Raw genomic sequence first — 26427 nt, 5'->3', positions numbered from 1 at the left:
GTCCTAGCTGGTTTGGCTCAGCTGTTAGAGTAACGGCTCTCAGATCAAAAGGTCGTGGGTTCGATTCTTGGTCAAGGGCATTTGGGTCTGTTTCCGGCTTTATCCCTGGCCCAGGTTAGGGTGCATGTGGAAGGTAACCAATAGATGTCTCTCATAGATGTTTCTCTCTCTCCCTCCCTTCCACTTCCTCGGCAGTCAGCAGGGAAATGACCTCGGGTGAGGGGGACAGGAAGCGCGTGCCCCAGAGCAGAACGCGCAGAGGGCTTTACTCCAACGACCAGCGGCAGCGGCAGCGGCAGCAGTGTGCCTTTCCCTGTGACGGGGACCCAGCTGTGGGACAGCCCGAGGAGGGAATGCTTGCTGATCAGCAATAAAAAGCAATAAACAACGTCACCTCAATACACTTAAAATAAAGCTATGAACCCTTGAAACTAGCGACATGAATATAACTCAGTATAAATTTCCATTACCCTGTGTAAAAAAGTCAGACTCCTTCCCATAAAAAATAACACACTGGTGATCCCATTCCTACATCCTAGAAAACGCACAAGGGGCAGAGCACAGGAGCTGGAACTGGGGAGGCAGGTGAGGGCAGGAGGTCACAGGTGAAGGAAACGTGGGGCTCAGACACGCTTACCATTCTGCTTTGGCTTCCGTGGGTGCAAACAAACGTCAAGCCGAAGGGCATGCTTCGGGGTGTTAGTTCACTGTACGCAGCTGGTGCTCCGCGAACAGCTCACTGAGTCTGTGCGGTGGCCAGCGCACCGCTTCTCCCTCCTGCTGCTCTCCCCACGGAGAAGGCCGGCGGGCACTGGCTCTGCCTGCGCTGGCCCTGCGGAGGGCTCCTGGGCCAGGGCAGGGAGTCTTGTTTAATGCAGGTGCTAATCCTCGGACACACACACACACACACGAACACACACACACACACACACACACACACACAGGCTTGTGAAGCAACGTCCCAATACCTGAGTCTGCCCGCCACTCGCCAGCAGCCCCCCAGCCACGGCCACGTGCACGAGGACCGGGGCCGGCGGCACCAGCGCCGTCCCCGGAGGCGTGTCCCAGGCTCGGCCCCGCGCCCGGGAGCGCGCCGGCTCCAAGGACGTCCGCTTCCCATGGTCGGTCATCAGGTCTGTGTCTGACCCAGAAGCCAGAAGCCTCTCCTCCAGCCCTTCCCGGGCAGGGAGCGCGCCCCGAGCGAGGCCCGGTCACTCGGGCAGACTCAGTCTGCGGGACCGGGCTGAGAAGAGCAGGCCCCGCGGGGGCCACGGGGCCTCCAGGCGCAGCCAGCAGGCCCGGCGGAGGGACAGGCTGTGGGGCCGGGGGCCGGCCACCGCACCCGTCCGGCCAGCGGCCCGGGAGCAGGTAACTGTGCCGACCGCAGACCACACGCCTGGAGGCCGCACCCACCACTGCGCCTCCGAGGTGCTCACTCCGACCCCGAGGACCGCACCGCCCAGCCTCGCCCTGGAGGAGCAGCGCCCACGCCCAGGCCCAGGGCCAGGCGAGTGGGCCCGTTGTGCGAGACACGCCGGCGGTCAGCGTGCCAGCGCGCTCAGAGCACGGACTGACACCACACGATGCTCGTGTACAAACCTCGCGGAGTCTTTATTGTCCTGGGAGGTGTGTGTACACAGGCTGACGCGTCCCCGGCCGCAGCAGCAGACAACCGCGAGCCACTCCACAGCGGGCCTCTGGCCCTCGTGCGGCCCGCTCTGAGTCTCTGCAAACCCCATGGACACACGCAGGACAGACACAGGACAGCTTCACTTTGAAATGTTCTTACAAATGACAATAACTGATAGTCCGGGGGGGCCGTGGCCAGCGGAGGCGGCAGGACAGGGCCGGGGCCTCGTGCGGGCGGACAGGGGTCCGGCGGCTGCGGGCGGAGCCTCCGGCCGGGCCGCGCACGGCGGCAGCCACGACAGTTTAACAGGCACACACCAGACGGCGGCACCGGCCACCGATGCCCGCGGCATCCCGATGCCGGCGCCTGAGGAGGAACAGGCCGGGACAAGTAGAAGCCAGGTGCCAGCCTCCGCCTTCACTGGGCTACGGAGCTTCCTTCTCTCAGGCTCCACCTCCCGCCCCGCCTGCCCCCTCCTTCACACGCTCCTCCTCCACGTCTGCTCCTCTGGAGCTAGACCTTCTCTTTCCGCTTCAGCTTGGACACCTTCTTGACAGTCCCATTCTTGTTGAGAAGCTTCAGGACACGGTCCTTATGGTCCAGAACCTTGAGCATGGAGTCCCTGGCCTCACTGATCTGGTCCATCACCAGCTTACACCGCTGCATGTTCCCCTGGAACAAGACAGCCGTCAGCCAGCCCGGGGCACGCGGGGCTTTCACACCCAAGACGTTTCAGCCTTAGGGGCAATGCAGGCTGACGTGCAAGCTCTGGTAAACCCGAGCGGGTGAAGGGGAGAAAGGAAGAACCACACAGGGGGGGGAGGGGGGAGGGGAGGGAGGGGGGACAGGAGGGGAGGGGGCATGGGGAGGAGGGAGGGAAGGGGGGAGAGGTGGAGGGGAGGGAGGAAAGGGGGGAGGGGGGAGGGGGAGGGAAGGAAAAGAGGGAAGGGGGAGGGGAGGGAAGGGGGGAGAGGTGGAGGGGAGGGAGGGCAGGGGAGGGGGGAGAAAGGTGAGGCGGCCCACCTGGATGAGCTCGCTGATGCGGTGCAGGTCGTCGTCAGTGGCTGCTTTCTTCTTGGGGAGGATCCCCTCCTGTAGGGTGGTGAGTCTCTCATAGACATCATGTTCTAGATTCGTCTGCAACACACAGGCGGAGACGGGGACCTCAGAAATGCTTCCTTTGGCTCAGCGCCAGGCCGCCTTTTAAACTGCGCGAGGGCCGTCTGGGCGGGGGAACCCTTTCTCAAAGTGGCCGAAGTGGCCAGGAACACTTACAATACAGCCTGCTGTGATTCAGATCCATATTCAAGGGTAACTGTTTTTGGTTAATCCTCACCCAGGGATATTTTCCCGGCCGATTTTTTTAGAGTATGGAAGGGAGGAGAGACTGAGAGAAACTTTGATGTGAGAGAGACACATCGACTGGTTGCTTCTGCACAGGAATCAAGCCTGCAACAGAGTATGTGCCCTTGACCTAAATCGAGCCCGGGACCCTTCAGTCCATAGGCTCACGCTTTACCCACTGAAACAAACTGGCTAGGTTAACTTAAAAAATGTATTTCTATTGATTTCAGAGAAGGAAGAGGGAGAGAGAAACGCATCAATAAGAGAGAATCACTGATAGGCTGCCTCTTGCACGCCCCCCACTGGGGATCGAGCCCAAACCCGGGCCGGTGCCCTGACTGGCAATCGAACTGTGACCCCTGGTGGGTGGGTCGGAGGAGGGCAGCATGTGCCTCTGGGACAAGTCCATGCGGCGCACACACGTGCTTCTGTGAGGACAGGACTGGCTCGCTCCCCGCCCCCAACTTATACCCAAACCACGCTGTCGGGCCCGTTCTTCCAGCGATGGAGACTTCTGCTTCCCGGTGCCCTCCCTCGCGTTGACGGGGAGACCCGCCCCAGGACTCTGGACACGGCCGAACCGAGACCGTCCCCGACTATGGACACGTGGGGTCACACTCCACCTCGGGCCCGGGGTCAGAGGGCAGCGAGCTGGCCCAGCCCCCAGCAAACAGTGGGGCCATGCTGGTGCCGGGGAGCAGAGCGGGGAGGGCGCACAGTGGCGTCTGAGGCCTATTTCATGTCACCGCGCTGAGCTGTGCTGCGGGCTCACACCAGAGTGCGCCTGGGCTTTGGTTCAGCGGACCAGAGTAAGGTATGTTAGATCGGTTACACCTGTGAGGCAGACACGGGAAAAGCACCCCAAAAACCCTGAGCCATGGCGACTGGGTGGTGGAATCGCCCAGGAGAACGCCACCCGCCTCGGCAGCCCACCCCACCTACCAGCTGTAGCAACTGGGCAGCACAGAGGTGGACTTTCCAGCCCTGGGCCCGGCAGGACACCCCCTTCTGGCTGGCGATTTCCTGCAGCATGGCTTTCTTCTCCTCTGGAACGGAAAACAGAAAGTGCACTCAGTGTTCAGGAAGCTAAAATCCTTAGTGCTCACGTTATTCAAATGCTACTATTTTATCAAGAATTCCCAAAGGACTAGTATGCAGGCAATGAGCATGACCGAGGACAGACACTGGGCGGTGGGGCTTGCCCTCGGGGGTGGGAGGGCTGGGGGATCGATCGGGGAGAAAAAGGAGACATGAAGTAAAACTTTAGACCATAAGAAACAAAAGGATCCCAAACTGGTTTGGCTGAGGTCAGAGCATTAGCCTTTGGGCTGAGGGATCCCAGGTGTGATTCCGGGCAAGGGCATGTACATTGGTTGCGGGCACAACCCCAGTAGGAGGTATGCAGGAGGCAGCTGATCAATGTTTCTCTCATCGATGTTACTCTATCCCTCTCCCTTCCTCTCTGTAAAAACCAACAAAAAATATTAAAACACACACACACAAAAACACACAAAAGGATTTCTTTACTTAAATGTCTTTAAGTCTTTTCGTTTAAGCTGTTAGGCACAGAAGTCACAACATAATAAGGCTCTTTGTCCATCACTAAGAATGCTTGACAGACAGGCTCTGCTGACGGAGTGAGCGCCAAAGCCACAAGTGATTATTCTCCTCTCTTAAAAGAGGGAGCCGGTCACGGGGGTGTGACAGTCCTCAGGGGGCGTGTCGCTCACAAGCAGGTGGGAGTTGGGCGAGACGTCCTCAGAGGCGCCACAGCGCCACCAGGTCTCAGGGAAATCACGAATCAAATCTGTGTGACGCTCCCGTTTGGGTAGAGAAGTCCAGGAATCGGAATTGTGTAGTACGACACAATTGTGTAGTATTTTTTAAAAATTTAAGAATTCTTAAACAACCCCCCCCCCCCCCCCCTGTATTTGTGCACACCCCGCCCGGAGCCCAAGGCCCACAGGGAGGCATCCCGGTGACAAGCCGCCCACGGCAGGAGGCGCGGGGGCGGGGGCAACCTCGGCACTTTAATTTTGTTGTGAACCCAAACTTCTCTAAGAAGTTTGTCAATTAAAACACCCCAAACCCTGTTTGGCAGGCAAACATCAGCATGAACGCTCCTGAGCGATGTTTGAGCCTTGGAGGTATCGGTAGGCGATCGGTCTCCCGCAGAACACTGCTGCCCGCACCTCGGACCCACGGGAAGCGCTGGAAAGCACGGTGTGTGAAATAGAGATTCACAGGAGATTGCAAAGATAGCAGAGATATGTTTGATAAGGACTTTTACCTTGCACACATGAAGAATTACAACTCAGTAATAAAATGGCAAACCAATTAAAAAGGGCAAGACCTCCAAAGGACACCTCCGGGGGAGCCTCTGGGGGGAGCCTCTCCGGGGGGGAGCCTGGGGGGGGGGGGGCCCCTCTCCGGGGGCGGGGCCTCTCCAGGGGGGAGCCTCTCGGGAGGGGGGGCGGAGCCTCTCCGTGGGGGGCGGGGCCTCTCCGTGGGCGGGGGGAGCCTCTTCGGGGGAGCCAGGCCACCAGGGACACGGCGACGAACCGCAGGGCGGGCTGGCGGGCGACGGAGCTGTCCGAGGCCCGGCCCCAGGCAGGACATGTGGGAGGCAGCCCCGCTGTTCCCCACGTCAGCGTACCCTTGGCGAGGATTAAAACAGAATCAAACCAAGCAGCCATGCCAGCCACCAGCATGTGCGATAAAGAAGCCAGTGAGCTACGATCGGTTGTGGAGCAATCAGACGCCTCTCACAGCTGACGGAAACAAAGTCTAGCGTCTGTTGGGATGTCACATACAGCGTTAGTGAACAACCCAGCAGTTCTGTTCCCAATTATATGTCCAAGCGAAACGACAGGGTACCCCACAAAGCGGACGAATGTTCACAGCAGCATTTTCATAATTAACACTGGAGAAAGCCCAAATGCCTATGAAGAGATGACGGCTAGAACACGGTACGTAAGCGGGAATAAGGAATGAAGTGCTGGTCCATGCTCCGAGTGATTCTGTGCACCTGCCGTGTGAGCGCGGGGCGCTCCCCTGGGGGGCGGGCAGCACGGGAGGCCAGCCAAGGCCAGAGGGGAGTCCAAAGCGAGCTGCGGGCGGAGGCTCCATGTGGTGAATGCACGAACCATCGCTCCATTGCCCATTGTAACATGTGAATTCTCTCAGTAACGCTGCTAAAAATAGTAGAGTCAGGTTCACACCGGTGCATCTGCCATCACCAGAGAACAGGATCACACCCAGGAAATGGCCGCGGACGGGAGCATCTAAACGCTCCTGTCCGTGTCCCGCCGATGCCGAAGCCGGTTTGGCTCAGCGGTAGAGCATCGGCCTGCGGACTGAAAGGTCCCGGGTTCGATTCTGGTCAGGGGCATGTAACCTTGGCTACGGGCACATCCCTGGTAGGGGGTGTGCAGGAGGCAGCTGGTCAATGTTTCTCTCTCATCAACGTTTCTAACCCTCTATCCCTCTCCCTTCCTCTCTGTGAAAAATCAATAAAATATATTTAAAAAAAAAAAAAGAAAGAAATGGGCCCGCCGAGCCCTCCTTCACCGCCTAGTCCCAGCTGTATCACAAACAGCTGCTGGGGCATCTGGGCACATGTCCTCCTGCTTCCGGGGAGTGCAGCATGGAGCTGCTGGTCAGGGAAGTGTGCCTGTCCTGTTTATGAAGTGTTTTCCTGAGCAGCCCCGCGTTGGGAGGGTCTGTAACGGCGCCCCAGGAGACGGTGGCCATTCTACAACCCGAGCCCCGGGGAGGTGAGGGCGAGCGACAGTGCACACACCTCTGCCCAGTGCCGGGAGGAGTGGTCAGAGGGGAGGGGAGGGGAGGGGAGGCCCAGCGGGGCCCAGGCAGGGCCGTGCAGGCGGAGAGGGGAGGGGAGGGGAGAGGAGGGGACGGGAGGGGAGGGGGGAGAGGGGAGCGGAGGGGAGGCCCAGTGGGGCCGGGCAGGGCTGTGGCTGGTGGAGAGGGGAGGGGAGGGGAGGGGAGGAGAGGGGGGAGGAGGGGAGGATGGGAGGAGGAGGGAAGGTGGGGAGGAAGGAGGATAGGAGGAAGGAGGGAGGATTGGCCAGACCCCAGCATCTACCCCTGGTGGTCAGTGCATGTCATAGCAAGCGGTTGAGCTGCCTTAGCATATCATTAGCATATTACCCTTTGATTGGTTGAATGGCCGCCTGAACACTTAGCATATTAGGCTTTTATTATATAGGATGCTTTTAATGGTTGCACAATATGTAGTAATATTCCGTTTCACTCCTGATAATTCCAATTTGCCTCTTTTTCAGTTTTGCTTAGAGATTTGATTTTATTGATATTTTTTCAAAGAACCAGTTTTTGTTTTATTGATTTTATTTAACTTCCTCTTAAGAAAATTTTTTAAAATTGATTTTAAAGAGAGGAATGGAAAGGGAGAAAACATTGATGAGAAAGAAACATTAATCAGTTGCCTCCAGCATGTCCACTAGTGAGGACGGAGCCTGCGCCCGGATATGTGCCCTGACTGGAACCGGTGACCTTTTGGTGTATGGAACAACACTCAACCCAGACACACTGGCCGGGGCTCAATTTCCTCTTCAATTTCACTGATTTCTGGGGCCTTTCCTGTTTTCTTCCTTCTATTTGCTTGGAGTTTATGTTGCTCTTTGTTGTTTTTGTTGTAGGAACTTTGAGCAGTTTCTTCTTGTCTAATGTAGCATTTAGTCTATAAATTTCCCTGTTGACACTGCTTTAGTTGCCACCCAGATATTTTGGTTACCCTTCATTTTAGTTACATTCACTTTATTTTTTTAAAAAAACGCTGAGACTTCCTCTTTGACCCATTACTTAGAAGCAATTTAAATGTTTAAATTTCTATGGTTTGGAGGTTTTTGGGTTATCTGTTTTTGGTTTCCAATGTGATTCCATTATAGGAAATGAAGATAATCTGTATAATTTCAATGCCTTTAAATCTGTGGAGACTTGCTGTCGGGTCCAGGACACGTCTGTCTTGACATGCTCAATGTGCGCTTGAGAGAACGTGTCCTCACAAGTGAGTATGCACATTTCTTAGATGCTGGTATTATGGTGCTCAGCTCTATTGGTACATCCGTGCTGACTGTCAAGTGCTCCTGCCCCTGCTGAGACCGAGGCGTTGAAGCTCTCCCGTCACCGCACATCCGCCAGTCTCTCCTCCAGCTCCGGCATTTTGTGTGTGTGTGTGTGTTTTTTTAATAAATCTTTATTGTTCAGATTATTACAAATGTTCCTCTTTCCCTCCCTCCCCAATTACTCCCCTCCACCAGGTTCCCACCCCACCCTCTGCCCTTTCCCCACCCCCCATTGTCCTCATCCACAGGTGCAGTTTTTGTTCAGGCTCTTCCCGCACCCCCACTCCCCTTTTCCCCGAGAATCGTCAGTTCACTCCCCTTCCATACCTCTGATTCTATTATATTCACCAGTTAATATTGCTCATCAGGTTTTTTAATTCCCTTGGCTTTTAGTTTCACTTGTTGATAGTTACGTATTTGTTGATCATAATTTTTATCTTTATCTTCTTCCTCTTCCTAAAGAACCAGTTCCGGCATTTTGCTTAGAGTATTCTGAGGCTCTTGGTTTTTGTTGCTTCTACATTGTTTAATGGCAAACAATGCTCTTCTTTGCTTCCAATAATTTCCTTTCCTCTGGTCTACTTTTATTTGATATTAATATAGCTACTCTTGCTTTTTAAAATTTTCCCATTGCATATTTTTCTATCTGTCAATCTGCATATGTCCATGTACGTATTTGAAGTGAGTTTCTTTTTTTAAAAAAATATATTTTATTGATTTTGTACCGAGAGGAAGGCAGAGAGATAGAGAGTTAGAAACATCGATGAGAGAGAGTCATCGATCAGCTGCCTTTTGCACACCCCCCACTGGGGACATGCCCGCAACCAAGGTACATGCCCTTGACCGGAATCGAACCCGGGTCCCTTTAGTCCCCAAGCCGATGCTCTATCCATTGAGCCAAACCGGTCTCGGCTGAAGTGAGTTTCTTATAGACTGAATATAGGTGGATCTTTTTCCCATCCATTCTATCATATGTGTTTTAATTGGTATATTCAGATTATTCACATTTAAGGTAATTATTGATATGTAAGGTTAAGTCTGCCACATTATTATTGGTTTCCTGTGCTGCTTCTATTTTTTTAATCCTCACCCAAGGGTATTTTTTCCACCATTTTTTTATTTGTTTGTTTTTTTAGAGACAGTGTAGGGGAGGGAGGAAAAAGAGAGCGAGAGAAACATTGATGTGAGAGAGACACAGCAATTGGTTACCTCCTGCACAAGCTTGCAACTGAGGTATGTGCCATTGACTGGGAATTGAACCCGTGACCTTTTGGACCTGGGCTGACACTAACCAGTTAGCCAAAATGGCCAGGGAATTTCTTGGGTTTCTTGATCTTGCTTTTCTTTTCTTCCTGTGAATTACCTGATCAATTTTTAACACTTCATCTTGATTTATTTTGAAGACTATGATTTTAAAACTTTGGCAAAGCAGTTCAAAGGTGATGAATACGGACATGCTCAAACAGAAGATGTACAGTTACGGGGAGTCCCAACAAGCAATCAGAATCTTTTAGTATGGCTTAAAATGTTACTTAGGGAGCCCTTTAAATGTTCACTGCGAGGCTGTGGAATTCTAGCGTGAGGAGAGGTCAGTGGTCCACACCCTGCTTCTTCCTTCATAGGCCAGCACTCTCTGCCTTTGGAAACCTTACCTGCTCTTCAAACCTCAGGGAATACTCATGAGGAAGAAAAGCGGGAACATGTTGCCACGTGTACTTCCATTTAGAGTAAGCATGTCAAACTCACGGCCCGTGGCTGTATGCAGTCCATAACGAATATTTTTGCAGCCCAGCCAATATAACGTGATGTAAGAAACATTTTAATAAAAATTTCATAAATTAATTTTTACAATATCCCGTTGTACATAATTACTAATAACGAACTACAACGTTCACTAATGACTGATTACTATAATCGTGTTGCATTCATTTCCCTTATGCGACTTATGTGCAGGCACACCATTTCTCTCCACTAACACCAATAGCGAATATTTTAGCAGCTGATGGCCACGTCATTAGTCTTGTATTGACTTACTTGGTGTGCACAACAGGAAATATTTCGCTTTTGGAGAATAAGAAAAACAGGTTTATTTATGTTACACTAATTAATTATTCAGTGACTAGTAAGTTAATGTTCAAGCAAAAATATTAATTTTTATTAAAATGTTCAGTTATTTTATGTTAACGGTGACTCATTTATTTCAGCCCTTTGTATTCAGCATTTCTCTATAGAAATAAACCTACATTTCTTTGGAAATGGGAGCTTTTGTTTTTCTGTGGTCCACATACATGTGATCCTTGTTTAGTTGGCCCGTATTAGCCTGTGAGTTTGACATGCTGCTGTAGAGACTGAACTGCTCGAAGAGATGAGTCAGTGCAGTCCAGCTCTGCCAGCCTTGAGGCTGCGGAAACCCTCAAGGGGTGTCCCAGTGGCTACACGAGGCCCGGGAAACATGGCCAAGCCTCCGCTACCTTACACTTCTTTGTGTGAGGACCGCACCTGAGACCAAGGACACTACCGTCTACCGGCACCAGTATTCACTAAGCACCACCAGCATTTTTATCACAGGTTGGTCAATCAAAATGTTCTTACGTTCAACAACAAGAGTGAACGCTGCCCACTGCCGGAGTCACACGCTAGGTACAGGCGGTCCTTTGGGAGACACAGCTCCCTGGAGCTTAGGTTGCGCGTGCATCTGAGCGTGCGCGGAGCTCAGCTCCCTCCTCAGCTCCGGGCGGAGCAGCATCTGCCACCACCCGAGGAGCTGGGAGCATGTGAAATTTACCAAGAACAATGTCGTCACTTGTTTATTAGACTGAGTTTCTAATAAAGCAGACACAGCTTTCTCAGGCAAAGTCATTTTCCAAATTTTATACCCAAATGTACATTTTGTCTAAGTAAAACATTAAAGTTTTCAGATTTTATAACAAAAACTTAAGGTTTTTTAGAAAGTGAAAACTTGTGAACCTGTCTTTTCCTCTGTGATTGTAATACAGGCAAGTCAAAGACCAATTCCATGCATTAACAATGAAGTTTCTGGGGAGCTAACCTTTAACCCGGACGTCACTGTATCGCTGGAAGTGGTGGTAGGCAGCTTTCCAGGGGTTCCGATAGTGACGGAGCAGAGTAATGGGCGGCCTTGGACGCACAGGGACATACCGCACTCCTTCTTCATCTGTTAAAGGGGACAAAAAGAAGATGCTAAGTAGCTTATTACATACTAGAGGCCTGGTGCACAAAACTCATGCACTCGGTGGTGGTGGGGGTCCCCTCAGCCCAGCCTGTGTTCTCTTGCAGTCCGAGAAACCTTGGGGATGTCCGCCTGCCGGCGTAGACCCACTCCCTGCACTAAGCCAGCCGTCGGACATGGAGGGCTGCCTCGGAGAGGGGAGAGGCTCTGCCACCGCAGCTGCGCTCGCCAGCCGGGAGCCTGGCTTCTGGCTGAGCAGCGCTCCCCCTTGGAGAGTGCACTGACCACTAGGGGGCAGACACTCAATACAGGAGCTGGCCCTGGTGGTCAGTGCACCAGAGTGACCGGTCGTTCTGCAATTCAGTCCATTTGCACATTAGCCTTTTATGCAATAGGATTCACCACATCCTGGAGGTAAATCCCAGTGAGTGAGCCGTGGTGGAGTCTGACTATGTAAACAGCTTTGGGAAAGCTTCCCCGACACAGAGTCCCAACGGCCGTTACCAATGTACTCCTTGGGAGGAGACTTGCGCTTCTCCGCCTTCACCAGGAGACTCTTGGCCGTGGACTTCTCGTCGTCCGTGCTGTTGGTCTCCATCATGTCCCCCTCTTCTGTGGAGATCACGTGCTGTTGCTTCCGAGGCTTTTTCCTTGGGGAGGCGCCAGGCGGCAGGTCACTTGTAGGCATGGAGAGGTTGTTAGCCAGCAATGCAAGAGACGGCGACAGGGTGCTGGCAGCCAGCGGAGGAACGGCTGCGGGGGAGAGAGCGCACACGTGTGTGAGAACCCGCCGCAGCGGAGAGCGCCACCTGCTGTCCATCAGTGGCTCTCCTTTGTGCAGAGGGCCAGGTGTTTCCTGACCCCACTCTGTCCTTGCAGGAGGCCCAACTGCTTCCGGGCAGGAGTGACCGCCGGCCTGGAGCAGCTCTGGAATCACAAGCACCGGTGTAAACCGTGGAGGGCAGGGCCAACCCTGAGGACCTCACGGGGCCCACACACCACTCTGAGCTTCTCGTCCAAGGGGAACAAGAAACCACATTTCAAGCCACTCTTTCAAGCTTTTGAGCATGACTTCTTAGAAGTTACCCTGCTTACTCATATACTCTTAAGATAATCTGAATCAGTAGGCATGTTGTATGCCTCCCAATTTAAAGATGAGAGAACAAGGCCCAGGCCACGGCAAGCGCAGGACAGCCGGAGCTGGGCTGCTCCGCTCTGGCCGCCACGGCGCCCAGCCTCCTGCCAAGCAGCCTCCCCGGGGAGGGAGCACTGGCCTGGGCGTGCGTGACTCTTACACCTGGGGCTTACAAATCATGACACAAGTTCGCCTCCACCTCACTTCCAACCCCCACATCCCTAAGCCCTGGCCCTCCCGCCTCGGTGCCCAGGCCCAACAGGCCCCTTGAACACTCGCCTCTTCCCCTCAATTCTAGCTGCCGTCTCCGCTTTCCAGGTCCCTCCTTGGCGGCCGCTCCCACTGCCCATCCCGCTAGGAGCGACCAGCCACTCATCCCACCTCCCTCTTTCGTTGCTGTTGGTTATCCCTCTCCCTTGACTGGTTTTTAATTCTACCACCGATTTTCTCCCTGCGTTCTCCTATGCACCTCCCCTGGCTCCTGTGCACACTGTCTCTGGCAGCCCGCACCGTGCTCATGCTCGCCGACTCCGGCTCACTCGCTGGCCTCGGCCTTTCCTGCTGCGGGCGACCCCAGAGCATCTGCTAAACGCACTCTCTCCACCCGGCCACTTCACCCTCCCTCTCACTCCCAGCACCTCTTCCCCAGCCCTGCTCTTAGCTCATCACCTTGCTTTCAATTTTACAGCAAGTGAGTGAGTGAACACAATAAAAGGAACCACCAGAAAACGCCCATAACCCCATCACATACACCCGCTTCCTCGCACGGGGACCACACGGTCCAGCCCTCACATGGCCCAGGAACCTCCTCTCCCAGCACCTTCGGTTCTGTCCGGTGGGAGCTCCCACAGGGATTAACACTCCTCTGGGCGTCCCGCCCTTCCTCTCCCATCCCTTCTACACAACCTCAGGGCCTGCCCACGGGCCCCACGCTCCTCTCCAGCTTGCCAATCACCCTTGACTAATGGCATCATGGACACAGCTCTTCTCAGGATCGCCACGCCCCAGCTGCTAAAGCCAATGGTCGCGGTTCAGTCCTCATGTTTTTGAAAGTTTTATGTTTCATTAAGATTTTTTCCAGTTCGTTTATTTTCATAATTACTTGGTATTAGTTTCAGGTGGCAGCACAGAGGTCAGACAGTCAGACACTCGACCAAGTGAACTGGTGTTCCCGCCAGTGCTACCCACACTGCTCCTCGCTGGGCTGGCGCCCCAGACGGTTCTGTAACTGCCCACCCTGCTTCTCAGCCCTGCCTTCCTCACCGCCCCTCCAGCCCCCTTCCCCGGCAACCATCGGCTGTTCTCTGCACCCAGGCCTGTTTGTTTTGTTCGTTATTTTGTTCTTTAGTTTCCACATATAAGAGAAATCACATGGCATTGGTCTATCTCAGACTGACTGGTTATATTAGCATAATACCCTCTGGGTCCATTCACGAGTCTTAAGCTAAGCTTTCAGCAGCGATGACCCCATCCCTGAGGCATTTCTGCCTGCTCCCAGGACAGCACACCCGCCAGGCACTCTCCACGCAGGCCCCCCCCCCCCCCCCCCCCCCCCCCCCCCGCCCGCCCAAGGCGCAGTGGCTCGCGAAGCTCAGCACAGGCCCGTGTGATCTGCGCTTTCCTCTCGGGATCGCAGTGGACTCACGGCCTTCCCCACAATGACAGCTACTCTCCGTGCTGCCGCCCACTTCCGACTCCAAAACCAGGCTCCCCCGTCACACCCCAGTCCCTCTTACAGAACGTGGTCCTCCTGCCACTGCCCTCTCCCGGTTGTCCGCAGCTCTGCTTTAGAAGTGCCCCTGACCCGCGCATCTCCAGCACTCCTGTTGCTACTGCCCCGGCGGAGGCCTCACTGCTCCCTCAGTTTATGCAATAACCTCTCCAGAGCTCCCACAGCAGCCGCGTGGCCTGCAGAAACGCAGGACTGCAGGCCTCTTCTGCGCTGACCCTCTAGCACAGCGGCCAACCTTCCGAACGTCGTGACCCCCAGGCTGAGAACCGTGGCTGTAGAGCCTAAGGCCATCGGAAAACACAGATATTCACATCAGGATTCATAACAGCAGCAAAGTTACAGTTATGAAGTAGCAACGAAAACGACGTCATGGTTGGGGGTCACTACATGAGGAACCGCATTAAAGGGCCACGGCATCAGAAAGGTTGAGAGCCACGTCCTCACAGCGGGCCATGCTCAGGCTCCACCCTGCTCCTCTGGCTTTGCCTCTGCCCACACCTGGGCACGTGGCTCCCCCGTGTGCTCCGCTCCTGCTGCCAGGTCCCCACCCGAGGTCCTTCCTCAGGAGGCCTTGCTTTAAGTCTTTTAAATATCACAGCTCCAGCCCTACCTTTCCCTTGTATTTTGTCCCTGCCTTTTTTTTTTTTAACTGTCACATTTGGTAGATGACAAGAGTTGTGCTTTTTCCACTGGGACTTTGTCTGGTTTCATAATTTTTAAAAAATATATATATATTTTATTGATTTTTTACAGAGAGAAAGAGAGAGGGATAGAGTTAGAAACATCAATGAGAGAAGAATCATCAATCAGCTGCCTCTTCAATATCCCCCACTGGGGATGTGCCTGCAACCAAGGCACATGCCCCCGAACAGAATTGAACCCAGGGCCCTTCAATCCGCAGGCCAACGCTCTATCCACCGAGCCAAACTGGTTTTGGCTGTTTTTATAAATTTCTTTCTTTTAAAAAAAAATATATTTTATTGATTCTTTACAGAGGAAGAGAGAGGGATAGAGCGTTAGAAACATCGATTAGAGAGAAACATCGACCAGCCGCCTCCTGCAACACCCCCCACTGGGGATGTGCCTGCAACCAAGGCACATGTCCCCGATCAGAATCGAACCTAGGACCTTGCAGTCCGCAGGCTGATGCTCTATCCACTGAGCCAAACTAGTTTTGGCTGTTTTTATAAATTTCTTATCACTGAAAGTTACTTTCGTAGTTATGAAAAACAGGATCCATAAGAAATTATTAAAAAACAAAATCAAACAGAAAGAAAACTTCCAGTCATCTGCCTTTACAGAGAGTTTACAGTTGAGTAGAGGAAAAAGGAATAATTAATAGTTTGAAGATTTTACTAAACACATATTAAGTTTGTCAAGAGCGTATTTTCAACAACATAAATCTTATTTTATTGTGTAACAATAATATAGGCAGGAGATAAATTGTAAATAGCAGGACTTAGCAACGACTGATCCTCTTACATGGCAAGGTTTTCTTCTTTGGGGCAGTATTTTATTAAAGAATACAAAAAGCTATCGTAATTAATCTTTTTTATAATTTTGGTTAATAAAATTAATTATAAAATTAGCAAAATGGAGCTTCCATTTATTAAAAAGTAATAAAGTGCAAATTTAAGATGAGAATGGAGGGGCCAGCATTCCTGGCGAAGAGGAACACCAGCTGGGATTCTGAGGAGTGAGGAAAAGGGGAGGAGCAGCTGCCCACACCGAATCCTTGGAATGAACTTACCAGAAACTGGCCTCATGATGTCCATTGGTTCCACTTCTTCTTTCACTTTTATCTCAGGCACAGGAGGGCCCAGGAGCGAGGAGGGATTGCCACCTGCGGCTGCGCCGGGCAGGGGCGCGGCCGCGCTGGTGGTGCTGGGCGGAGTGACGGGCACGGCCCCGGGAAGGGTGGAGAGCGCAGCCGCCGGCTGTGACGGGGGGCTCGCCGCAGCCACGGCTGGAATGGCTGGCGGAGGCTGCTGCGCAGTGGGAGGGACTGCAATGGTGGGCTGGTCATTCTGATTGGACACAGTTTCCATGGACACGGTGGCTGGAGTGGCCATTGATACGTGGGTTTCTGACTTAGGTTTGGCACTGAAACACAAAAGCAGAGATAATGTAGCAAACAACAGAAAACTTCCTCAACCTGCAACGTCTTAGACTTAGAGGATGGACACTGATCGAATTCTTTCTATAAGACACAGCAAAACTAAAATATTTCTTGATTCTAAAAGTTGAACTCTAAAGTTTAAAAGGGAATTAGTTTTAAAAATACCTCTCCTTGTGTCACCCAACATGTTTTTTAATTTAATTTTATTAAATTTAATTTTATTTAAGCAGCAGTAAAATTAATTTAGAAAACCAAGTCAATTGTAAAGAAATCAAAGTCATCAAGAACGACCAATTTTCATTATGTTGTGCATTTTCCTCCCAAAATTCCTTAATGCATATGTATTTTAGGTCTTTCGATTGATTACAACTGTATTCATACTTCATATGTAGCTTCTCTTATAAAAGAGGAAACTCATGCACATGGCAAAGATAGAAAATAATACAAATTAAAAGTAATTTCCCTCCACTTCACATACACAGACCTCTACCCAGAGGCACCAGAACAGTGGAACCTCAGTTCTCGAACTTAATTTGCTACGGAAGGATGTTGGAGAACCAATTTGTTTGAAAAAACGATTTCTTTTTTCCCCCCTTAGAAATAATGTTAATAGAATTAATGCGTTCCAGACCCCCAAATGATGTTTTAACTTTTCTTATGTACTGTACATGTCCAATATACTGTTTCATCTATAAGCAAACACTTCTTTTCTTAAATTTATCAACCCCTCACCAGCCTTAAACAACGTCTTATGTCGCTGCCTCGGAAATGCCGTCACCGCTGACCGCTCTCCTCGGTGCCACCCGCAGCGGCTGCGCCCGGGGCTGCTGCTGCCGTGAGCACGCCACCAGAGCCACGCGGCACTCCGGGGGCCTCGCTGTGCTTTAAAGCGGTGCTGACCGCACATTTACCCGCCACCGAAGTGTTCTCTCCCCTGCCTCCCGCTGTGAGGTGCTTCCTGCCACCTGAGCTATCAGCAAAAGGGCTGTCAGGCCCAGAACCGAAGTTCTGGTAAACAACCAAGACATTTTTTCTGGGCACAACATGATGGAGAACCGAATTGTTCAAGGTGGGAAACATTCGAGAAATGAGGCCTGACTGTATATTTTACCAGAGATACTTCAGACATCTAAAGTAGCTACAAATACAGTGTTTAAAAATGTACATCCTATTTTTTCAGGTTTTTAAAAAATATTTTTACTGATTTCAGAGAGAAAGGGAGAGGGAAAGACAAAGAGAAACATCAATGTGAGAGGGAAACATTGATTGGCTGCCTCCTGCATGAAATCTACTGCGGATTTGAGCCTACAACCTGGGCCCGTGTCCTGACCCAGAACCGAACCAGGGACCTTTCAGTGTGCGCGCCGCCGCCCAGCCCACTGACCAGAGCTGAACCAGCACCTCCCAGTGGGGTGCTGCCCCGCCCACTGCACCTCACCAGCCAGAGCCTGATTTCTCAGGTTTATAAGAACAACTCATACATGTCATTACAATTGCTTAAACATTATTTTTAAGTGGAACAATTCATTTAATAGCTGCAAAGATTTACCTACTTGCATTACTACTAGAGGCCCGGTGCATGGATTCGTGCCCTGGTGGGGTCCCTCAGCCTGGCCTGCACCCTCTTTCCAATCTGGGACTCCTTGGGGGATTGTTCAATTGCTGGTTTGCCTGATCCCTGCAGGCCAGCCTGCAGTCTGACATCACCCGAGGGATGTAGTAGTGCGTGAAGCAGCAGTAGCTGGGAGGAGCCCTGAGCCCAGGCTGGGCGCCACACTGCTCCTGCTCATTCCCCCCACACTGCCCCCACCACTCAGCAGTGCTGCCTCAGAGGCAGGAGAGGCTTGCCCCACCGCAGCTGCGCTCGCCTGTCCTGAGCCTGGCATCTGGCGCCCATCAGCCAGCTGAGTGGAGCTCCCACTGTGGAAGCGCATTGACCACGGGGGGGAGGGGGGGGGCGGGCCGCAGTGCGCAGCTCCTGCATTGAGCGTCTACCCCCTGGTGGTCGGTATGTGTCAAACAGTCGTTCAGTTGCTTAAGCTTTTATATATATAGAAAATTGCTGAAAATTCAGGATATAAAAAACAACACAAAATGATACCTCTTAAGTTCAAACCAAAACTAAATGGACATTTATAGGCAAAAAATTAAAGTCAGCCTATAAACCTCAGACCATATACAAAATTGGACTCAACCTGGTCTAAACCTCAATGCAAAATGTATATAAGAAAATACAAAAGAAAACCTAGATGGAGGTGAAGTTCTTAGACGTGACACCAAAAGCACAACCCATGAAAGAAAAACCTGATACACGGAGCTCCATTACCATGGAAAATGTTTCTTGTGCCTATGGACATACTTTTGTGCTAAATTTCCATTGTCCTGGCTAAGTCTGTGATTAGCACAATAAGTGGAAACATTCCGAGAGGCTGAAAAACCAAGTGGAGATTGAAAAATATATGGGACCACATGAGACAGGATGCACTTGGTGGACAATGCTAGTGAAATCAGCCCATCACAGAAAGACAAATATTCTATGATTTCACTTCTTTGAGGAACCAACAGCAGTCAAATTTATTGAAAAAGGAAGTAGAATGGTGATTTCCGGGGGTGGAAGGAAGGAAAATGGGACTTGTTGAGTTATTGGCACAAAGATTCCGATTCAGATGGCAAATGGCGCAGGAAGGACACTCCACAGGGCCAGGTGAGAGATCCGTGTGAAGCAGAGCCGGGTGCAGCACCACACCCGTGAGGACGGTGAGAGTAAAATTTACAAACCTTATACCACTAAGTGCATGAAAGGGTGTGAAGCAACTACATCTACAAAAGGGGATCCTAGCACAAAAGACGGAAATGTATTTATTTATCCATCCATCCTTACTCAAGATATTTTTTCTTTTTTCCCCCCCCCAGAGAGTGGAAGGGAGGGAGAAAAGGGGGAGAGAAACATAGATGTGAGACACACACATTGATTGGTTACTTCCCACAGGCACTCAGATCAGAGCCAGGGATGGACCCTGTAACCCAGGTACATGCCTTGACTGGAAATCGAACCCTCAACCCAGAGCACGGGCTAATGCTCTAACCATTGGGACATCAACCAGGGCCAAACAAATGAATTTATTTGGCAAGGTTGTAGGATAAAATAATCTCATATGTTGCAGGTAAAAATTTAAAACGGTACTGCAGCTCTGGAAAAACAGTTGGGAAGTTTCTATAAAATTAAAAAATATTCAACTCAGCTAGTGCACTCTTTGGATTTATCCTAGAGAAAGGGAAACGTGTTTCTACCAAGGAAACTATACAGGAATTTCCACAGCAGCTTTATTTGTTAATAGTTCCAAACTAGCAACAACCCCAATGTATTTCAATAAACAAATAGACAAATTCCGTACATTCCTATGATGCAATATTACCCACTCAAAAAAGAACTATTGATACAGCTGCAACTTGAATGGATCTCAAAAGAAAATGTTGAGTGGATATAAGCCAGTATTGTTAGATTATTGTATGCAATATATATAATTTATGTAATAATTATGATTCTGTTTACATAAAACTTCCTTTTAAAATATATATATTTTTATTGATTTCAGAGAGGAAGAGAGAGGAAGAGATAGAAACATCAATGATGAGTGAGAATCATTGATCGGCTGCCTCCTGCAGGGCCCCCACTGGGAATTGAGTTCACAACCTGGGCATGTGCCCTGACTGGAAATCAAACAGTGACCTCCTGGTTCATTGGTCGATGCTCAACCCCTGAGCGACTGGGCTAAATGAGCAATTTTAAATAACTTCAAAGAACTACAGACCATGGCCAAAGAACTTCATTAAAAAAAAAAGAAGATAATGGAAATGATGTCTCAGCAAATTGAAAATGTCAATACAGAGGAATTATAAAATAGGTGAAATTGAAAAAATATAAAAGCTGAAAGGAAAAAAGTCAATTGAAGGTTCAAAAGCATAGTTTAAGAGGCATAAGGAAAAGACCCGCATACATGAAGACAGGTCAATTGAGATGCGCCAGCCTGAGAAACGGAAAACAAAATGGAGGAACAGAACGGGGAGGAAGGAGAGGAAGGGCCAGAGGACATCTAAGTAACGGCCAGCAACGCCCACATGTGACGAAACCATTCGTCTATATACACACACAACTTCACCAATCTCTAAGTAGAATACATGAAAAGAAACCCACATCTAGATATATCATAATTGTCAAAATTCACAAGAAATATTTAAAAGTGAAATTCTGTAACTTAACTGCACCAAAAAAGACAATATATGGTAAATTGTCAAAAGTTAAACCCAGTTGAATATTTTCTCTACATTTGTAGATTTTCATATTAACAACTTAAAAAAAGAGAGTGCTGTAAAAGAAGTTGAAGGTATCTAAAAAGAAGATTTTCAATTTAAAGCTCGCCTCGCCATTCTATCGCCTGAGCAGGGGCAGGATGAGGCTGCAGGCACGCCTAGGCCGGCTGGCAGCGAGCGGGCAGGGCGGCTGCAGCTCCGGGTCCCGGGCCTCGTGGCCCAGACTGAGGGCTCGGGAGCGGCGGCAGGGACGTCCTAGGGCGCTGACAAAGGGCGTCCCAGCCAACGTCTGTTCTCTGCAGCCGAGAGGGCTGCTCAGCACGAGAGCTTCGGAGCGACACTCAGTCCGGCGGCGGCGCCCCCTGCTGTCTCGCTCCTGCTATCCGGTGCGGGCAGAGCCAAGCAGGGAGCCGGGACCCCACGCCTCAATGCCCCCCCCCCCAGCTGCTTAAACAAACTGTCACCTAAGTGTGGGTCTCAGAATGCCCCCGCCGCCCGGGGACACAGACACCACTGTCCACTCCATCGGGAAAGCACGATAGGTGACAGAGCCGCCAGTTGGCTGGACCCTAATGCAGACACCAACACACCGAAACAGAAACATATCAGTAAGGACATCAAAGTTAATAAGCTCCCTGGATAGTCCCAGTAGTAGAGATGAGAGGCCACGACCAGGCCTTTGAAGACAAAGCAGTATTAGTTACTAATCTCCACAAGAGAAAGCAGAATGAAGAGTGAAGGCAGAATAAATACATTTTTTCTGATATAAATGTCCAACTTTGGCATCTTCTGTCCTTCGCTGCTACAGGTGCTCCCAACGGGAGAGGAGACGGGGAGTGTAGGCCAGTGTGAGCTGCAGGGAAAGGAGCTGCACGGAGAGGAGAGGCGGCAGGAAGACGCTGACAGTCACGAAGAAACCCAGGCCGACGGCACGGCGGAGGCCCTCGCCCAGGAGGAGAGGAGCCCACAGGGAGCTTAGAACAGCGGCTGCATTTAGCGCTCTAGGTTGGGCGGCAATTGAGGATTTGTTAGTGCCTGGCAGACGTTATCAGTACCGCCTGGTGCCTGCTTTAACCACCTGTACACTGTAAGTGCCTAGAGACGCAAGCGGCAGCCCTTTTTAAATGAAAGGCAAACTCATGCAGTTCACTGGGTGATGGTCAGCTTGGCCCGCCAGAGTGGCTCTGCTGGCTGGAGTGCCGTCTTGTGCACATACCTGGGTTGCGGGCAAATGATCGATGTTTCTCTCTCTCTAAGCAGGCACAGAGTGAGGATTAAAAAATAATGAGTTATCTTACAGTGAGGAAGGGAGAGGGATAGAGAGCTAGAAACATCGATGAGAAACATACATCGACCAGCTGCCTCTTGCACATCCCCTACCGGGGATATGCCCACAACCAATGTACATTTCCTTGACTGGAATCGAACCTGGGACCTTTCAGTCCACAGACCGACGCTCTACCACTGAGCCAAACCAGTTTCGGCCTTTGGTTTTGTTTTAAATTGGTACTATTTTCACATTTCATAAATAGAGGTCTCCCTCACTCCCCAAACCCATCTAATACCATCACGTAATACCACTATTTCCTTATTTCATTGAATCGTAGTTGCCAACAATTATAGGACACACCAATATTTTGTGTACCACTTAAGGATATAACAGTCAATTACAGAATATTAACATGCTATCAGATTTATTTATTATTTTTACAAATGTTTTCTTTCTTTCTTCTTTTTAAAAAAAATATATTTTATTGATTTTTTACAGAGAGGAAGGGAGAGAGACAGAGAGCTAGAAACGTCAATGAGAGAGAAACATCGACCAGCTGCCTCTTGCACACCCCCTACCGGGGATATGCCCGCAACCAATGTACATGCCCTTGACCAGAATCGAACCTGGGACCTTTCAGTCCGCAGACCGACGCTCTATCCACTGAGCCAAACCGGTTTCGGCAATGCTATCAGTTTAAATCATATACTGATTTTAGAGATGTTGACATTTGCATGTTGATCTGGTATCTTATTATGTTCTGTATGATTTTTATCTTTCTCTTAAAAGTTTTATTCACTTTTTCATTTCTATCCTCTATGACTAATTATTTTATTATTATTTTTTAAATCCTCACCTGAAATTTTTCCCCCATTGATCTTTAGAGAGAGTGTGGAAGGAAGAGAAGAGGGGGAAAAAGAGAGCTAGGCATTGATGTGAGAGAGACACACTGACTGGTTGCCTCCCACATCTGACCCAACTGGGAATCAAACACAAGACCTTTTGGTCAGGGGCCGACACTCTAACCAAGGAGCCAAACCAGGCAGGGCTGTTTTTAATTCTGGCTTATTCTGTGATGGTTTCTTCCAGAATCTTCAACGAGTTTTGTCAACTCATCTGTCATCTCTTTTCACTTTATCATTTGCTCTTGGAAGTCTCTGTATTTCATCTTTGCATTTTCCTTCATGATTTTGTGGTTATTTCATTAAGTAACAAATTCAGTCAATTATTCTGCTATAGATTTCATCCCTTTCTGGAGATGGAGGCCACACCTGGGCAGATGCTCGGACTAGAAACTGAACTGTGACCTCCTGGTGAAGCACCATCTTATATAAAAACTACTGTTTGAAACTTTAACCCTGCTATTTGGCTTCTGTAAATGCTTGCTTGCTTGCTTAAATAATAAGGAAAATAAGACTATTCCCACTTCAGTGAGGCCATTAAACCTTCCCAGGCCAGGCCTCTGGTTGAGGCCACAAGGCCCAGCACATACGGGCTCTTTAAGAACTTGCAAAAGAGGGAGAAACCAAGATGGCGGCATAGGTAAACACCTAACTGCAGCCTCACACAACAATTTCAATAAAATACAACTAAAATACAAAGTGGACATTACCCAGAACTACAGGAAACTCGACTGACTGGAAATTCTACAACGAGAAGGAAAGAGAAAACCAGAAGGAAAATCAGAGGAGCTGTAAAAGCCTAAGGTACGGAGACACACTGCACGCATGGAGAGGATGGAGCCGGAGAGGAGGGGGGGCTGAGTGCCTGGCTGGCATTCCCTAGCGGGAAGGAGACAAAAGCTCTGGACTGTGCTGAGTCCCAGTTCCAACTGCACTGAACCCCAGTTCTAGGCCAGACCCTGGGGACCCAGGCTCATACAGAGGGAGCCTGGGCTGAAAGGCGGAAGCTCAGGGGAGAAGCGAAAGGAAGACCCGGAGGCACGCACATTGCGCGCAGAGAACGGGCGGTTGACTGTGCCGCTGGATTGCCCTAGCGGGAAGGAGACAAAAGCTCCGGACTGCTCTAACCCCACTTCCAACAGAACTGAACCCATTCCGGGCTCATTGGGGAGAGCCTAGACTGTCTGGTAGTGGGTGAATCTTAAGGGCACCTTTCTCTCAGAGGTGCTTGCAGCAAGTACCAAAGGACACTGAGGAACACTGAGACTCAGGAACCTCATAGGGTGGGGCTGATGGAAGCCAAGGCTGTAGGCTCCACCCTGAAACTCTGCCCCATCCAAGCTGAACAAAGAGACTTTTAAGGCTACCAACTCAGGGAAGCTGCGAAAATGCAGAGACAAGGAAACAGATCTCAAACGAAAGAAATGGAGGACAAAAAGCGACTGGATATAGAGTTCAAAACTACGCTTATAAGGTTTTTCAAAAATTTCCTAGAAAAGGCCGATAAAATAAATGAGACATACGAGGACAGGAAAAGGGATCAACTAGAAATAATAAGGGATCTACTAGAAATAAAGAATACATTGTCTGAAGTAAAAAATATTATACAGAGTCCTAAAAACAGAATGGAAGATCGCAAGAATCAATTAAAAGATTTGGAACATAAAGAGCCAGAAGACAAGAGAATCCAGAAAGTTGAAGATAATGTAAGAAACCTCTGGGACAACTTCAAGCGAACCAACATCAGAATTATGGAGGTCCCAGAAGAAGAGAGAGAGCAAGATACCAAAAACATATGGAAAGAAACAGTGACAGAAAACTTCCCCCACCTGGGGGAAGAATTAGACTTACAAGTCCAGGAAGCGCACAGAACCCCAAACAAAAGGAATCCAAGGAGGACCACACCAAGACACATCATAATTAAAATGCCAAGAGCAAAAGACAAAGAGAGAATATTAAAAGCAGCAAGAGAAAAGCAGGTAGTTACCTATAAAGGAGCACCCATACGATTGTCAGCTGATTTCCCAACAGAAACCATGCAGGCCAGACGGGAATGGCAAGAAATATTCAAGGTGATGAATACCAAGAACCTACAGCCAAAAATAATCTACCCAGCAAAGCTTCACTCAGAATCGAAGGCCAGATAAGGCCTAATAAAAAAAAAAAGCTAAAGGAGTTCATCACCGACAAACCAGAATTATTGTATATGAATTCCTGAAGGAGGTTCTTTAGGAAGAGGAAGAAGATAAAGATAAAAATTATGAACAACAAATACGTAACTATCAACAAGTGAATCTAAAAACCAAGGGAATTAAAATATCTGATAAACAATATTAACTGTTGAATATAATAGAATCAGAGGTATGGAAGGGGAATGGACTGACGATTCTCGGGGAAAAGGGGAGTGGGGGTGTGGGAAGAGACTGAACACAAACTGTGCACCTATGGATGAGGACAATGGGGGGTGGTGAAAGGGCAGAGGGTGGGGTGAGAGCCTGGTGGAGGGGAGCAATGGGGGGGGGGGATGAGGAACACTTGTAATAATATGAACAATAAAGCTTTATTTAAAAAAAACTTAAAAAAAAAAAAAAAAGACTTGCAAAAGAGGCCGGAAACACTCCATATTTGGGAGACAAAGAAGGTAAAATCATATAAATAGGGAGAGTTCCTGCATGTTGGGGCCCAGAATTTGAGACATTTTCCTCTGGACCCTCGAGTAATAAATGTAACTCCGAACTCTCTGAGCATTGCTTAATTTATTCCAGTTCTCTGTAACACTGGTTTATGTGTCAATGTTCAATCACTGAGCCACACCAGCAAGCTCCATATGCTACTTTAAAGAAAAGTATTTTAAACAATAAAAAAAAATATTTACCATTTATAAAATTTAATATGCAGTGTTGGCAAAAATGTGGAGAAATTTCACCCAGAAAAAAATCGAAGAATTTTGGAGAAATAATTCATGAAGATGCGAACAAGTATAGTGAGTGGAAATCAGAATTCACAGGGCAAGAGATGCAAGGCAGCATTGATCATGACGGCAGTGACGGAAATAACTGTTCATTAACTGGGGCTAGTCAGGGCACCAATGCACCTGGGAAAATCACGTCGTATAGGAACAGTGGACTGACCTCGAAAGACAGCGTGTCCTGCACGTGGTCTCGCACCCTCTATTTTCTACTCTCGCGCATTGCAAATGGGTTCTCGTCCATGCTCATGTGTTCCAGATTTGTTTGCTGGAATTCCCAAATCTTAATCACCCGTATGGACCTTCATCTTCAAGTCGAATTTTACATCCAACAATGCAACTGACACCTCCACTTGGGTGTGTCTAACCACAAATGTTTAAAATAAAACTCGATTCCCTGCCCCATGAAGATCTCAGCCACCCTCATTTAGACAGAAGACCAGGCCGGAGGCACTGCCTGCTCCCTCAGAGCATCTGCAGCTGCACCTTCAACAGTGCCCGAGCCGAGCTCTTCCCAAGGCTTTCCTCCCTCCATGCCGGTCCAGGGCTCAGAGACAACGTGTCTCCATCACCCCCCACTGGCCTACCTCCTCCACTCTCGCCTACTTGTAGTTCACTTTCATCAGGAGCCAGAGTAATTCCTTTTTATTTATTTTTTTAAAATTTCCTTATTGATTATGATATCACATAATTGTCCTCATCCCCCAATTCTCACGCCAAA

At 49.8% G+C, this 26427-nt stretch overlaps 1 protein-coding gene across 1 annotated transcript in view; it reads right to left on the bottom strand.

Annotated features, from left to right (window-relative positions):
* Positions 1–1591: 1591 nt before the first annotated feature.
* SAP130 (Sin3A associated protein 130) overlaps positions 1592–26427 on the bottom strand; it is a 92878-nt gene continuing 68042 nt past the window's right edge. The window contains exons 16-21 of the mRNA XM_084891997.1: positions 15887–16239; positions 11774–12022; positions 11129–11254; positions 3917–4020; positions 2654–2767; positions 1592–2302 (exon numbers count right to left, since the gene is read on the bottom strand). Of these exons, the coding sequence (XP_084748123.1) occupies positions 2144–2302; positions 2654–2767; positions 3917–4020; positions 11129–11254; positions 11774–12022; positions 15887–16239 (1105 nt within the window). The 3' untranslated portion in view covers positions 1592–2143. The remainder of the gene's footprint in view (positions 2303–2653; positions 2768–3916; positions 4021–11128; positions 11255–11773; positions 12023–15886; positions 16240–26427) is intronic.

Source organism: Pipistrellus hanaki, assembly GCF_964339955.1.
Source record: "Pipistrellus hanaki genome assembly, chromosome: 8".
Taxonomy (NCBI): Eukaryota; Metazoa; Chordata; class Mammalia; order Chiroptera; family Vespertilionidae; genus Pipistrellus; species Pipistrellus hanaki.
Note: the sequence above shows the minus strand (reverse complement) of the source record. Positions and strands in the feature narration are given on the sequence as shown.